Source organism: Eublepharis macularius, chromosome 17 (assembly GCF_028583425.1).
Source record: "Eublepharis macularius isolate TG4126 chromosome 17, MPM_Emac_v1.0, whole genome shotgun sequence".
Lineage (NCBI taxonomy): Eukaryota > Metazoa > Chordata > Lepidosauria > Squamata > Eublepharidae > Eublepharis > Eublepharis macularius.
The window spans coordinates 28110776-28123566 of NC_072806.1; the positions used below are offsets into that span (position 1 = coordinate 28110776).

At 51.5% G+C, this 12791-nt stretch overlaps 1 protein-coding gene across 1 annotated transcript; it reads right to left on the minus strand.

The window, feature by feature from the left end:
- Window positions 1–2529: 2529 nt before the first annotated feature.
- Window positions 2530–10472, minus strand: ALDOC (aldolase, fructose-bisphosphate C). Its single transcript, XM_055001530.1, has 9 exons — window positions 10404–10472; window positions 7250–7376; window positions 5973–6184; window positions 5763–5817; window positions 5232–5392; window positions 4980–5063; window positions 4173–4347; window positions 3364–3563; window positions 2530–3263 (listed from the first exon to the last, which is right to left on the minus strand). The coding sequence occupies exons 2-9, from the start codon at window positions 7359–7361 to the stop codon at window positions 3168–3170; spliced, it is 1095 nt and encodes a 364-aa protein (XP_054857505.1). The 5' UTR covers window positions 7362–7376; window positions 10404–10472; the 3' UTR covers window positions 2530–3167.
- Window positions 10473–12791: the final 2319 nt, after the last annotated feature.

The window sequence follows — 12791 nt, forward strand, 5'->3', positions numbered from 1 at the left end:
TTTCTCAGCCTTTCCCCTGGAATGCTGCAGCCAGGGATCAAACCCAGCCCAGCCCCCCTTCAAAGATCATACCTTTCCCCTGAGCTACAGCTCCCTATAAGGGTCCTTTTGGTACCAGTCTCTACAGCTGGGTCCGTAAGGGGCTGGGTAGGGGGAAGGGAGCACATCCTGAGTGCAGGCCCCTTGGAGACTGAAAAGGTCTGCAGCTGTATGCTTAGAATGTTGCTTGCTGGAGGAGGGCTTGGGTTCAAGTCCTGCCACCTGTCTCTTTTCTCATCTAATATTACTGCTATCAGAATTCTTAAAAGTTGAACTTTGCCTGGCGGGCCCCTCCCTAAGTGAGATTCAGACTCATGCATCTTGCTTCCCATCAGATTGTGCTTTCCCACTAAACTGACAGCGTGGCTTGCTCTGGTGGCTTTTTTTCTGCCTTGCTTGTGGCTTTCTTCCCCGTCCCCACGGCTGGTTGCCTCACAAAGGGCACTGCGAATGTCTGCAACTTTTGGAAAACCTGAGTGCGTGGATCTGAGCCCTTTTTATAACAATAATAATAATAATAATGGCTCATTTCGAGGGAGAACGCAGTTCTGGCAGTTCCCCAAAGAGGTCACATGTCAGATGGCCCCACCCACCTGACTCTCGGCCATTTGGGGCCCATTTCATCTTGTATTGGGGTGGAAACAGCCCGGATCAGGCCTCTGATGGGTAGTGGATCACTCTCCTGCTCAGCAGCGGCCCGATCCTGACCATTTTGAGGCCCTTTTCAGCCCCTTTTTGCCATTTGGGGCCCAATTTTGGGCCTGAATGGCTGGGATTGGGTCCAAAACAGCCAGGATAGATATCAGGGGGTGTGGCATATGCAAATCAGTTATTCTAATGACACCTTTCTGGTGATGGCAAGGGGTGTGACATATGCTAATGAGTTATGTTAATGAGTTCCTCCAGCTCTTTTTCTACAAAATGACCCCTGGGTGATGATGATGATAATAATAATATTCGATTTATATACCGCCCTTCAGGACAACTTAATGCCCACTCAGAGCAGTTTACAAAGTATGTACTTTTAGTGTCAGGCTTCTTGTCTGCAGCCCCAAGGAAAGTGTTGTAGTCTCTTTCTGGCCGCCGGGTTGCATATTCTGCGTGAGGAGTTTTTGTGCGTTAGATGCTCTGATATCATTAGGCAGGCATTGTGCGTTAATTCATACTTTTGGCACCCGGCAAAGAGCAGCATGCTGGGCTGTGACGGCGCCATGGGGTGTGTGTCTTTGGATTAAGTGGTTGAGGTCTTTTTTTCTGCTTCTCTGATGCTGCTAAATCTGCTGACGTGTCTGCAACAGGAATCCAACTGCGCTGGGCCGGTATTCTCCCAGGTGGAACAGCTGCCTAGCTGAGGAGCCCTTGAAAAATTAATTCCACCTTAATCATGAAGTAATTTGGCAAAAAACACCTTCAAACCATACGGAGGCCTCAGAGTCGGACTGGTACGACAGACACCCGGCCCTCTCACTGACTAGGGACCGACAAGCATCTCGGGCTTCCTTTAGCTGTCCCTTTGTGTTCCCTCCTTCTTTAATGGCTGGCATGGCCCAGCCATCAGTTTCTTCTATTTGTTTATTCAAAACATTTTTAGCGGCCTTTCAATCTTATAGCATTCAAGGCAGCTTGCAACAGACAGTAAAAACTCGGTTTAAAATCGCTATATAAAAACTACCAATGAATAGTAAAATTAATTGAACATAGCTCTAAGTAAAACCCTCTTCAGTTCCTGAAGACTGAGAGTGAGCAGGTCAGGCACATTTTCCTGGTGAAGTTGTTTCACAATCATGGGGCTGTCACCGAAAAGGCTCTCTCTTGTGTAGCCACCAACTGAGCTCTTTGGCTGATGGGATAGGAGGGTCTCTCCCTATGATCTTTTCTGCCATTTATACTCAACTAACATATAAGCAACACTACAAACTGGGTATACTGAACAGACTGTGCAGAGTTCAGCAAGGAGAAACAGGAAATGATGTGAATATACATAGCTGGGTGTTTGATTTGCACACTGTTCAATATCCAGTACATCCTTCTGGCAGGGGGGAAAGGAAGGATTCCGAGAGCTGTTCGTGTGACTGCAGGAGGCTTTGCAGTAGTTATTGCTGTTGTCAAGGCCTATATCTTTAGGAGTAAAGAAGGCTTATAAGCAGCGCAGGGTCCATACCCCTGAAAGGGCAAAGCCAAAGAGGTTTTCCATGCAGCTTTAGGAATTATGCAGCAGAGATTGCTGCCTGGCTGATGTCAGCCGGTAAGAACAACTGTGAATCAAATTTCCTTCAGCACTTGTTTGGTGGCATCCAGCTCAACAGTTGGTTAGCTCTGATCCAGTTGTTGAGCAGGGCTGGCCCTGCCCCTGGACACAGAGAGGCAGCTGCTTTAGCTAGGGAAGTGTCCGGCACCCCACAAAAGCAGAGCTATTTTTAAATTACACTGTGAAAGCAGGAGTCACAGGAGCAGGAAAATCATCCATCTACTGTTTATTAGTTAGCGGTCTAGTTAGTATATCATCAGGTGCACACAGATCTCACAGAACACACAGCTACACACACACAGGCCAGTCCCTACCCCACAGCTACTGCCTTACCCACAGCACTTGGATGTGGCTGGGGAGGGGGGCAGGCAGGGAGCAAGCAAACCAGTACTGCAAAGCTACAGCTCACGCTCATGTGCAGAGCCAAACATGGCTTGTAGGGGGAAGAGAGATGCAGGAGGTGGGCAGGTGGGAACAGACGGCAGAGTGCTGGCAAGATGACAGGGCTCCTGCCATCCCAAACCTTCCTCTCCATTTGTATAGGAGAGCTCCCGCAATGGGACTAACCCTGCCTCCAGTGCCCCTTTCAGCTGGCCCTCACATTAAAATAATACTTAGCAGTTTCCTAGTGCTTTTTCTAGCTTCCAGGTGCCTCTTAGTGACCTACTCAGCCTGTGCGATCATTTCCCAATAGCAAGACTCCACCAGAAACAGTGGTACGCAGCTGGTTCCTCTTCTTCCACTCATGCATCACGCCTCTGGTGCTGGGCACTCCATGGCTACTTAGCTCCTGTTGCAGCTACAGTCGAAAAGCTGGGTGTGACTGGAATGGAAGGTAGCAGAGTGGGGGGTCTCTCCGTGGGATGGTCCCGGGGAAAGCTCAATACGCATGGTTGGCAATGTAAAGAGATTGCCCCGCTGAACCAAAATCGTCCCCACTGCCTTCATACTGGCCGAGAGCAGCCAAACCATTCACCTAGAACACAAAGAGGGGTCAGAATCTTTCATTAGATCCCTGCAGGTCTCACTGACCCAGGATATGCCCCTCGCCAGGGGGACCTCTGCCGCATCCTGACCTCTGCCCGCTTGATGAACTCCTCGGTAGCTAAGTCCTCATTCTCCCGCTGGCCACGCCAGGCGTTGAGTGCTGAGGCTTGCAGGGCCCGGCCATAGGAGAAGGTCAGAGCCCATGGCCGAGGCAACGGGCAGTTGTTGATGGCATTGAGATTTATGGAGGCTTCTTCTTCGCTCTGGCCCCCAGACAGGAAGGTGACACCTAAAAGGGAGAGGAGTTCACAGGATTCAACCCAGCGGCAAAACACATACAGATCACTGGACAGGAACTTTGTCTTCACCACTCACTCTTTTACACACTCACGGTGCAGGTCTTCAACTATAATCTGAAGCCAGAATAGCAAAGATTTTAAATCTAAATTTACATATAGCACTACCTGGCTGAAGATTCCTCCCTTAGGATGCAAAGGAGGAAGAGGCAGTTTCTCACAATAGCAAAGCTACTACATTGAAGCTTCTTGTTATTAAAAGGGTCATTTTGACATTTTTCCCCTTTTCCCATTGCATGCTAAAAGTATATTCCAGCAGTGAGTGTGCCCGAATGGCTTCAAAAAACAAACAAGTTCAAGGCCCATCGCTATGTTGCAAGCCCCAGGTCTCAGAGATATAAGTAGTAATCCTAAGCAAATCTACTTGGAAATAAGCCCCATTTTATTCAATGGGGCTTAGTCTCAGGAAAGTCTTCTTAGGATAGCAACCACAGTGATAAGTAATCTGGCTCAGTGCTCCTATGCTCAATACAGGTATGGGCATTTGACATCCCAGCCATGATTGCCATAGTGGGGGGTGGGGGAGATGGGAGATGCAATACCTGGAACAGCAGGTGGTACAGTCCGACGCAGAGCAGTCACTGTTGCCATGGCAATCTCTTCAGGGCTGTATTTGGTAGGGCAGGCATGGCCAGGTGTCACCATGTTGGGCTTCAGCAGTGTGCCCTCCAGGTAGATGTGATGGTCATTAAGTGCTTTATACACAGCAGCCAGAACCTAGAAAGATGCATGAGGGATACAGTCAGAACTATCTGTCCAAAATTTGGCCCCTGGTAGAACCATGTAAGCTCCTGAACGCCTCCTTCCTCCCCCTACACCCTCGTAGTGTGCCTCTCTTTCCTTAAACTGGAAATACCATTTCCAAACTCCACATCCTCTAAGCAAGCACGGTCCCTGGGAATGTCACAGAGACACAGTGGAGTGCTTCGGCTGAGGTTAATAGTGCTTGGTGTTCATGTTGCAGACTTCCACTGTGGTTCATGTACACTCTCTCAGCAAAAGAGGTTCCACTGTAAAGCCGCATGTTTGTTTTTCTTAATGCTCTTGGAAAAGAGGTAGAAAAACACTACACCGCTCAAGGTTCGAGTCCAGTAGCACCTTAAAAACCAAGAAGATTTCCAGGGTACAGACTTTCGAGACTCAAGCTCCTTTCATCCGATACAAACTGACTTTCAAAAGCTTATACCCTGGAAACTTGTTGGTCTTTAAAGATGCTACTTGACTTAAATCTTTCTCATCTATTGCACACCACCATGGCAGCCTGCCTGAAACGACACCGCTCAAGAACCCTTCCCACACCCTTCCTTCCCTCCAAACAGTCCCCCACGTGCACCCACAAGAGGCTTCACCTTCTCAGTCACATACTGGCAGCGCTTCAGGTCATGGTCTCCATCTGGCAAGATCTCTGGCTCCACAATTGGCACGATGCCATTCTGTAGGAGGAAAGCCAAAGGGAACTCTTAGAGAGGAGGTCACCATGCTGTTCCAAGAAGGTTGGCTTGCTTGATATGGCTGCATAAGGAAAGGGGTGCCCCCCACCCCGCTCTCCCTCTTCTCTGCTCAAAACGCTCAGAGGCCAGGACAAGCGCAGCAATGTCCACCTGCTGACAGATGCTTGCATAGCGCGCCAACACGTTGGCATTCTCCATGATGGCCAGGGAGGAGGGAGTGTTCTCGCTGATCTTTAGTACACAGCGCCACTTGGCAAAGTCAGCCCCATCCTTCTTGTACTGAGCGCAGCGCTCCGACAACCCATCCAAGCCTGGAAAAGGAAGGCACAGCCCTTACTCATAGGCCTCCCGTCTCACCCTTCACTAGGGACAAGCCTCCAGATCCCAAATGTGATAGGCACCACCCCAGACTCCACCAAGTCTTCCACCAGCAAATCCACCACTGCCTTCCCAAGATTTCCCACTTTCCATCACTCCTCCTTATACCAAGAGCTACTTCCCACAATACCCGCGTCTCTCTCCCCATAAGCCCTCTTTGTTTCTATGGACTCTCTCAGTCCTCACTTTCAACCAAGGATGTGCCCACACATCCCTGCCCCTGTCTGCCCCTCCTCCAGCCTCTGGTGGGGTCTTCTTGTTCCCCCGATTCCACCTGCAAGCCAAATACCAAGAGGAATATACCTTGAGTTGTGGTTTCTCCATCGGTTCCAGCGAGGGGCACAACGCCCTTGTCCACCTGTGAAGTGAACGAGACACAGAGAACAGTCTCTCCCACCTCCTCTTCAATCCTCGGGACAATACCGAGGGAGGAATCATGGCCAGGAAGCCACCTGGATGAAAGACTCAATCATGCCGGGGGGTAAAAGAGAGGGGCATGTGCCCGATTCATACCTTGATGCCCACGACGATCCCTTTGTCCTTGATCATATCAACAAAAGACGTGCCATCATCCGCCTTCTGGTACATGGTCTCGTGGAAGAAGATGACGCCACCAATGCAGTTCTGGATTCGGCTGTCAGCGCTGAAGAGGAGCTGCCGGTAAAGCCGCCGGTTCTCTTCTGTGTTCTCCACCCCAATCTGGTTCAGGCGCTTGGCCATGCTGCCTGCCGGAGAAGGAGGATTATCCGCATAAGAAGAGGCATGCACAGCAATCTGGTGGCAGGACAAGGGAACCTGGACTCTTCAAATCTGGAATCAAGCCCTGCCTCTGCCACAGGTTCACGGTTCGTCCTTGCACAGGTCACAGCCTACACACAGTGAAAAGACGGTGTTTCCAGATCGCACTGGAAGTGACATCACTATGTGGTGTGTGTGAAAGGTAAGTCATCAGCGCTGCCGCCCCAACACCTGTCAGTAGCCGGGGGGGCTTGGCAACCCTCGATGCAGCAGGGATCTTTTTATGTACAAAGCAGAAGTTCTTCCTTGGGCTTTCTCCCTATGAAACTGCCCAGCTGAGGCCAAAGCACTGCCCTCTCATTCACCCCTTTTCCTGCAAGACATCTATGCCTACCATGCAAAAGTGGAGATTGTAAAAGCGATCTCCGGATCTCGCCTTGGCTCACCTGAGCGGCATCGATTTGCCACCAGGTAAGCCAAAAGCTGCAATCACCATTGCCACAGCTACATCTCAGCTGGGAGGGCCGAGTGGGACCCCAGCCACAGGGGAGTGCTTTTGAGGCCCTCGTGCAGTCTGCAGGTCAGATATTATGCACCCCCACATGACACAATGGCAGATGCTACTCTGCTATTAGCAGGAGGGCACTTGATAGAGAGAACCACAGCCACCACTACCCCAGCAACCTGAGGAGTGTGTAAGAACAGTACACAATTTTTCACAAATGAAGCAAATCTCCATGTTGTGAAGTGTGGACGTTGTTGAGTATACACTTACCTAAACCTCAATTAGACATGAATCAATCTGCCGTTTTCCATTTTCCTGAGTTATTACAAGCCATGTTTATTTTATTTGTTTCTTCTGTGTCATTCATGCAGAAACAACATTAAGAACTGGGCACATATAACAGGAAAAGACTCAGCACGAAGAGCGTGGCATAAAAATAAAAACCCGCAGGCTTGATTTGCACGAGCGAGCAGCAAAACCAAATCAGGGTTTTTTTGCTACGAAACACTGAGCATCCCTAAACGTCATGATGATAATCCTGACCTACCTACGGATTCATCAGCCGCTAGGATGCCTTTGCCCGGAGCCACAATACGCAGGGCAATATCCGAAAGTTCCTTCTTCTGCTCAGCGGTGAGGGCAGGGTACTGATGAGTCATCTTGGCCTCTTTTCCCTGCAAAAGCATTGGACCACACAAGGAAGGCATTAGAACCCCGCCTCCCTTCTTGGCTCTGCATCCAAGCAGCCGGCCGCATCACTGGTGGTGGCACCAGATGCCTTCCATGCCGGCGATCTGTGGATGACTCTGCATAGTAGCCCACCAGACACGCTTATCTCACGGGAGGCCACGCAGCTCCTTCTACACTCAGAAAAACCCCTGAGCAAGAAAGGAAGCGAAGCTGCACTCCTCTCTTCTTTGTGGAGCATCATCGGCACAACCTCCAGCTCTTTGGCAGTTCTTTTGGCTCGCCACCCGACAGTATGCTGCAGCCGCCCATTTCAGAATTAGCTCCATGCTGCTGCATAACATCTGGATAAGGCTCAGGTGTGTATCTAGGGGGAGATGCTTCATTTGGTCCCAGAGCTTGGAGAGGACAAAGTAAAGATCAGCCCTCGTGGCCGTAATGTGGGGCATGTGGACCTTCCAGAAAAGACCTGCAATGCTGCTGCTCAGTCAGCGTTTCATTTTGAAAGGGAAGGTCCAGGAGGAGCCACGCTGGTCCCTAAGCCCCGTTCCCAGCAGCAGAGTTGGCTCCAACTTCTGAGCGAGAGAGAATGCCCCACCCTTTACTTTTAGAAATCCAAACCTGGGACTCCTATTCTCATATGGTCACATCTGTTCTGGGATAAGAGAGGGGGGATTCTGTACATGCTCAGAGGTACTTTTATGCTTTAAGAAACAGGCTTTAAAGCTCTGCTCAAAACAAGGAGAGAGAGCATAAGCTAGCAGGAAGCTGCTATGCTGGGATCTCCCCTCCCAAATCCTCATGGGCAATTCCCCATTTCTACAGTACATGTCCCGTTTCTAAAATGAGTGGTGTTGAGACCTCCAGCTAGGTAGAAAACAACATCCTTTCCCACAGAAGCTGCAAGCAAGTCCATTGTATATCTGGAAAGAGGTGGGTGAAAGAAAGGGCACTCTGCATATGCTTAGGGGCATCGCCAACACTGAACCCTCAGCCTGGGACTGGTAACACCACCCGCCACCCACAACCCCCACTCTGCTGCCCCACCATCCCACATTATGTAACCCCAAGCCAGGCTACAACGGCTGCCACATGTCCACCCCCGTGGCACTCCAAGCCAGATGGCAGCACGCAACGCCTCCCCCCCCCCATACAGCCAGCTGGAAACGTTTGCTGGCAGCCCACATGAGGAATAAAGACCCCCTCCCTCCCAGCACAGAAATGCCACTGGATAGGTCTCACCAGACAAAGCTAAGTGGGATTCCCCAGGACCCCAAATCCAGGGATCTAACTAGCCCTGGGAACCCTTCTTGCAGGTCCTGGCCCAAGATTTGGTGGTCCACACATGCCAGTTGCAGCACCCTCCCTGGAGACGTGCCTCAGGCCAAGCCATGTGACGGCGGCAGCAGCTTCTCCCGATCCCCACAACCGGCCTGCTGCGCCCAAATTCAGCCCAGAAGCAGGTGAAGAGACAAGAGCGTGTGAAGAGGGGCTTTGTGGGAATTAGCTTTGGCTGTCTGAGGCAACAGTCTCGTCCCCCCCCCTCCCCCCCCGCTCTATCCCCTGATGCCTCTGCCAGGGCAGCTGATTCGCCATTAACCAAGGCTGATCTTCCCCTAGGAAGGAAAAGAAACAAGGGGCCTCCAGCACTGCCAGGCTGCTCCTTCTCTCCTCCAGAGGAACCCCTACCATCACCCCCGCCTCAGACATCAGGTGGTGGCACAGACTACACCCAGCTGTGCCAGGCCCCACCCCGAGTCCTTGGTGCCACCTCTGCACCCTCCACCCAGCTGGTCCCTTTCTAGAAAAGGCACCCACTGCGCAGCCTGAATGCCGCCACCTCTGTGCTGTGGCGCCTTCCCAAAGCAGGCAACCAGACCAAAGTGGCCACCCCCTTGCAAAAAGGAGACAAAAGCCTCCTTATAGAAAGCCTTAGCTACGAAGCAGGCAGGGAAGGATATTTGTCTTCAAAGGCCTCTCCGCTGGCTTTACTTGATGGCAGAGAAGGAAGAGCAATGAGCAGATATTACCTATACCGGATTAGATGGAACCTCCATGTTCAGAGGCAGCCAGATATTGGGGACAAACAATCTTGGGGAAAGCTGTCCCTTTGCCTGACCTATTCCCCGACAGCTCCCAGAGGCACTGTACCAGCCACTGTCTGAGCCAGACTGGAATGGATGGGACCTGGTCTGCTCCAACCAGAGAAATATTTTTCTCTTTCAAGCAGGCATGCCAGCGAGTCAAGCCCCAGAAACCTTTTTCTCTATTAGAGCAGGAACTATGCCTCGAGAAAGGTAGACCCAACTGTAGAGGGTTTGGGGTCTGAGCAAACAGCAGCTGCCCCCAGTTTACCCGTCTGAAGCCCGCAAGGTCACCCAAAGGCTGGTACCAGAATTAGCCGGCAGAATAATCGCCCAGACAGATGAAACTAGCAGGGTAGAAGCTACAAAAGGGAGCGTACAGCAGATGCTGGAGAGTATGCCAGCATACTGGGCAGCATCCGGTGCCCTAGCCGTCCCCTAAGGCCTCTCCCATTCTGCTTTTGCTCGCCAGAATAAAGATAACCAAATGAATGAGCGCTGCCATCGAGCACCAAAAGTTGGCACTCACGCCCATCTTAAATGCTTTGATGCATGCACCCAACCACGTCCACGCATACACCCCGCACAGTTCAAGCGAGCCGTCTATTTCCAAATGATCTCGCTTTTTAGCGAGGAAGATGCCTCTGAGCCTGCGAAGAGTACTTTCTCCTCATTGCAGCCCCTCCCAGCGTTTTTCGGATCACTCCCGTTTGCTCCACCCAGTCTAGCCCTAGAGCCCCTTCTGCGCCCACTTCCAGAATAAGGGAGATCCAAGTGGAAAGCCCCTTTCCGTCGAAGGACGGGAACTTGGGGGGGCTTCGGGGCAGGAGAGCAAAGAAAGCTAGGAACAGGAGAGCCCCCAAACCTACTCCCTGGAGCCTAGGGAAGAAGATGCGCCTCAGCCACAATCAGGCCAAGCCCACAGCCCACCTTTACAGGTCGTGTCGCAGCTGTCGACGATGCTCTTGCTTGCTGCGCGTCTCCCACTCCGGCTTCGAGAGTTTCTGATGCCGCAGAGCTACGTGACTGGGGAGGTGGGGGGAAAGGGGAGGAGCCTGCTGGGCCGAAGAGGGGCGGGGCTTGCCCAGGCCCTGCCCACAGCCGTGTCCGACCTGGCTGGCCGCGTGCCCGCAGCTGTTGGCGGAGGTCTGTCGGGAGCCGCTTTGCGCGCGCGCTTCGTGCGTCCGAATTCTGCAAGGCGAACCCGAGGCACCCCCGCGGAGCACCAGAATCGGTACTGCTGTTAGCACCAGCCGTGCAGTGGAGTCTGCCCTTCAGCAACAAGGGCTAATAACTATTTTGAGTCTGTCGCTGCAAAATAAAACTCTAGGCACCTTGAAGACCAACAGCATTTATTTCGAGATGAGCTTTCATGATGCGAAGCGCCCTCTCCGTCCTCTCAAGGATTGCCTTCTCCGAAATTCTTGGGAGATTTTGAGGGTAGAAACTGGCGAAGGCAAGGTTTGGGGAGGGGAAAAAATTCAACTGGGTATAATGCCGTAGAGCCCACCTTCCAAGGCAGCCTTTTTCTCCAGGGTGATAGTTAAGGCAGGGAGTGGGGGTGCGTATAGCCATGTTGGTCTGTAATAGAACAAGATTTGGGTCCAGTAAACCAATCTATAACTGGCCTTTAAGGTGCTACTGGAGCTGAATATTTTCTCCTGGGGAGCTGATCTGTCACCTGGGGACCCGCTGTAATTCCCAGAGATCTCCAGCCACCACCTGGAGGATGGGAACTCTGGAAGATTACCCCAAAACCTCCACAGAACTGTGGACGGAGGGGTCAGCTGTCCAGGCTGCCAAGATGCCAGGCTGGTAAACCAGAGCTTGGATGCTGTATGGCAGCTTTCTTCAATACCAGGTTTCAACTCCAGAGTCTATGGTTGCCAGCCTCCAGGTATGGCCTGGAGAGCTCCTGCTATTACAGCTCATCTCCAGAAAGCAGAGATCAGTTCTCCTAGAGAAAACAGCATCGTTTGAAGGGAGATTCCAGGTGTTATCCCTCACAAAGGTCCCTCCCCAAACTCTGCTCTCCCTACACGCCACCCCCAAGTCTCCAGGAATCTCCCAGTGCAGAGCTGGCAGCCTTCATTTCCCTGCTTGACGCCAGAGGGGAGAGGCTAGGATACTGAAATGGCTCCTCTGGGCAAGCAGGGCCAGGTTGCCAGCCAAGAAGTCCCCTGCTGGCTTTGAGACGGGTAAGGAACTGGCAGGCAGCCATGCCTTTTTTCCCTTTTGTCTTTCAAACCCTTTCCTTTCAAAGCCAGCCAGGCCCCCTCCCTCCCTCTGTAGCTGGGCTGCAAACATCCTGTTTTATGTCCAGCTAGAAAAATGGGGTAAGGGTGGAGAGTTCACGAGACCAACTACAGAGGAGCTAATATTCCCCCTTACAGCTCAGCCAACATCACCTTCCCTAGCTATTTATGAAAGCAGAAGTGTAGCTATCACCTCCTCGGACTCTATTAAGAAAGGCAGGGTAAAATACTTTATTAAAAGCCTGCAGGGGAAGTATGAGAAGTAGGACAGGAAGGTACTGCAAAAGGCAACAGACACAGCTAAGAATCCCCAGTTGGATTTTTAAAAATTTCAGGTCATTCAGACTGCAAAAAATACACTTGAAGGCATTTTGGAAAACGCTCAGTGAAGTCTGGGGAACCACACAGATGGCCGACCAAGAGCCCTGCAGAGACCCCGGCAGCAGAACAAGTGACTGTGGCACAGGGCCATGCCTACCCAGAGCCCCCATTTGAACTGCTTCTCCAAGCCAGAATATAGAGAACACACACACACAAGCAGAGCTCCTTCTCCACCCGGCCCCCATGATAGATATTACAACTAGATCATTTCTTTTTTAATGATGAAAGAACAAAAAAAGGATGAGCACCCTCTTCTGCCTTGATGCAGCAATTAGGGAAGGCTTCCCAAAGGCACACACAAGCCATAGCCCTGCTGTATACGCCTAGAGCAATCTCAAAGTAGGTTAGGACCAAAGAAGAGGTATGTAGAGGAGGTGGGGTAGGGGAGGAAGAGAAAGTAATCAGGCCACGGCCCGCTAGGAGTTCAGTACCCATAATGGAGAACATTGTGCGGGAGGGGAAAGATGTAGGCCCAGAAGAGATCAAGGTAGAAGCAGCAGCAACTCTACAGGAAAAGGCAGAAGGAGGCCAAGGGTCCAGAACAAGAGGTGAGTCAGCCTGACCCCCTCCAGAGAGCCCGTGCCTGCCAGCCCCCAGGGAAGGGCTTCATTTCATTGTATGCTGTTTAAATATTGATAGCCTGCTTTTCTTCCACAAGGGACCCATAGCTGTTCCCAGCATG

Excerpts from the sequence above, each read along its gene's own strand:
- ALDOC (XM_055001530.1), bottom strand. The coding sequence starts at position 7,361 with ATGACTCATCAGTACCCTGCCCTCACCGCTGAGCAGAAGAAGGAACTT. Across the intron at positions 5,818-5,972 it reads GGATCGTCGTGGGCATCAAG|GTGGACAAGGGCGTTGTGCC; the intron begins GTATGAATCGGG and ends TTCACTTCACAG. Across the intron at positions 5,064-5,231 it reads ATGCAAGCATCTGTCAGCAG|AATGGCATCGTGCCAATTGT; the intron begins GTGGACATTGCT and ends TTCCTCCTACAG.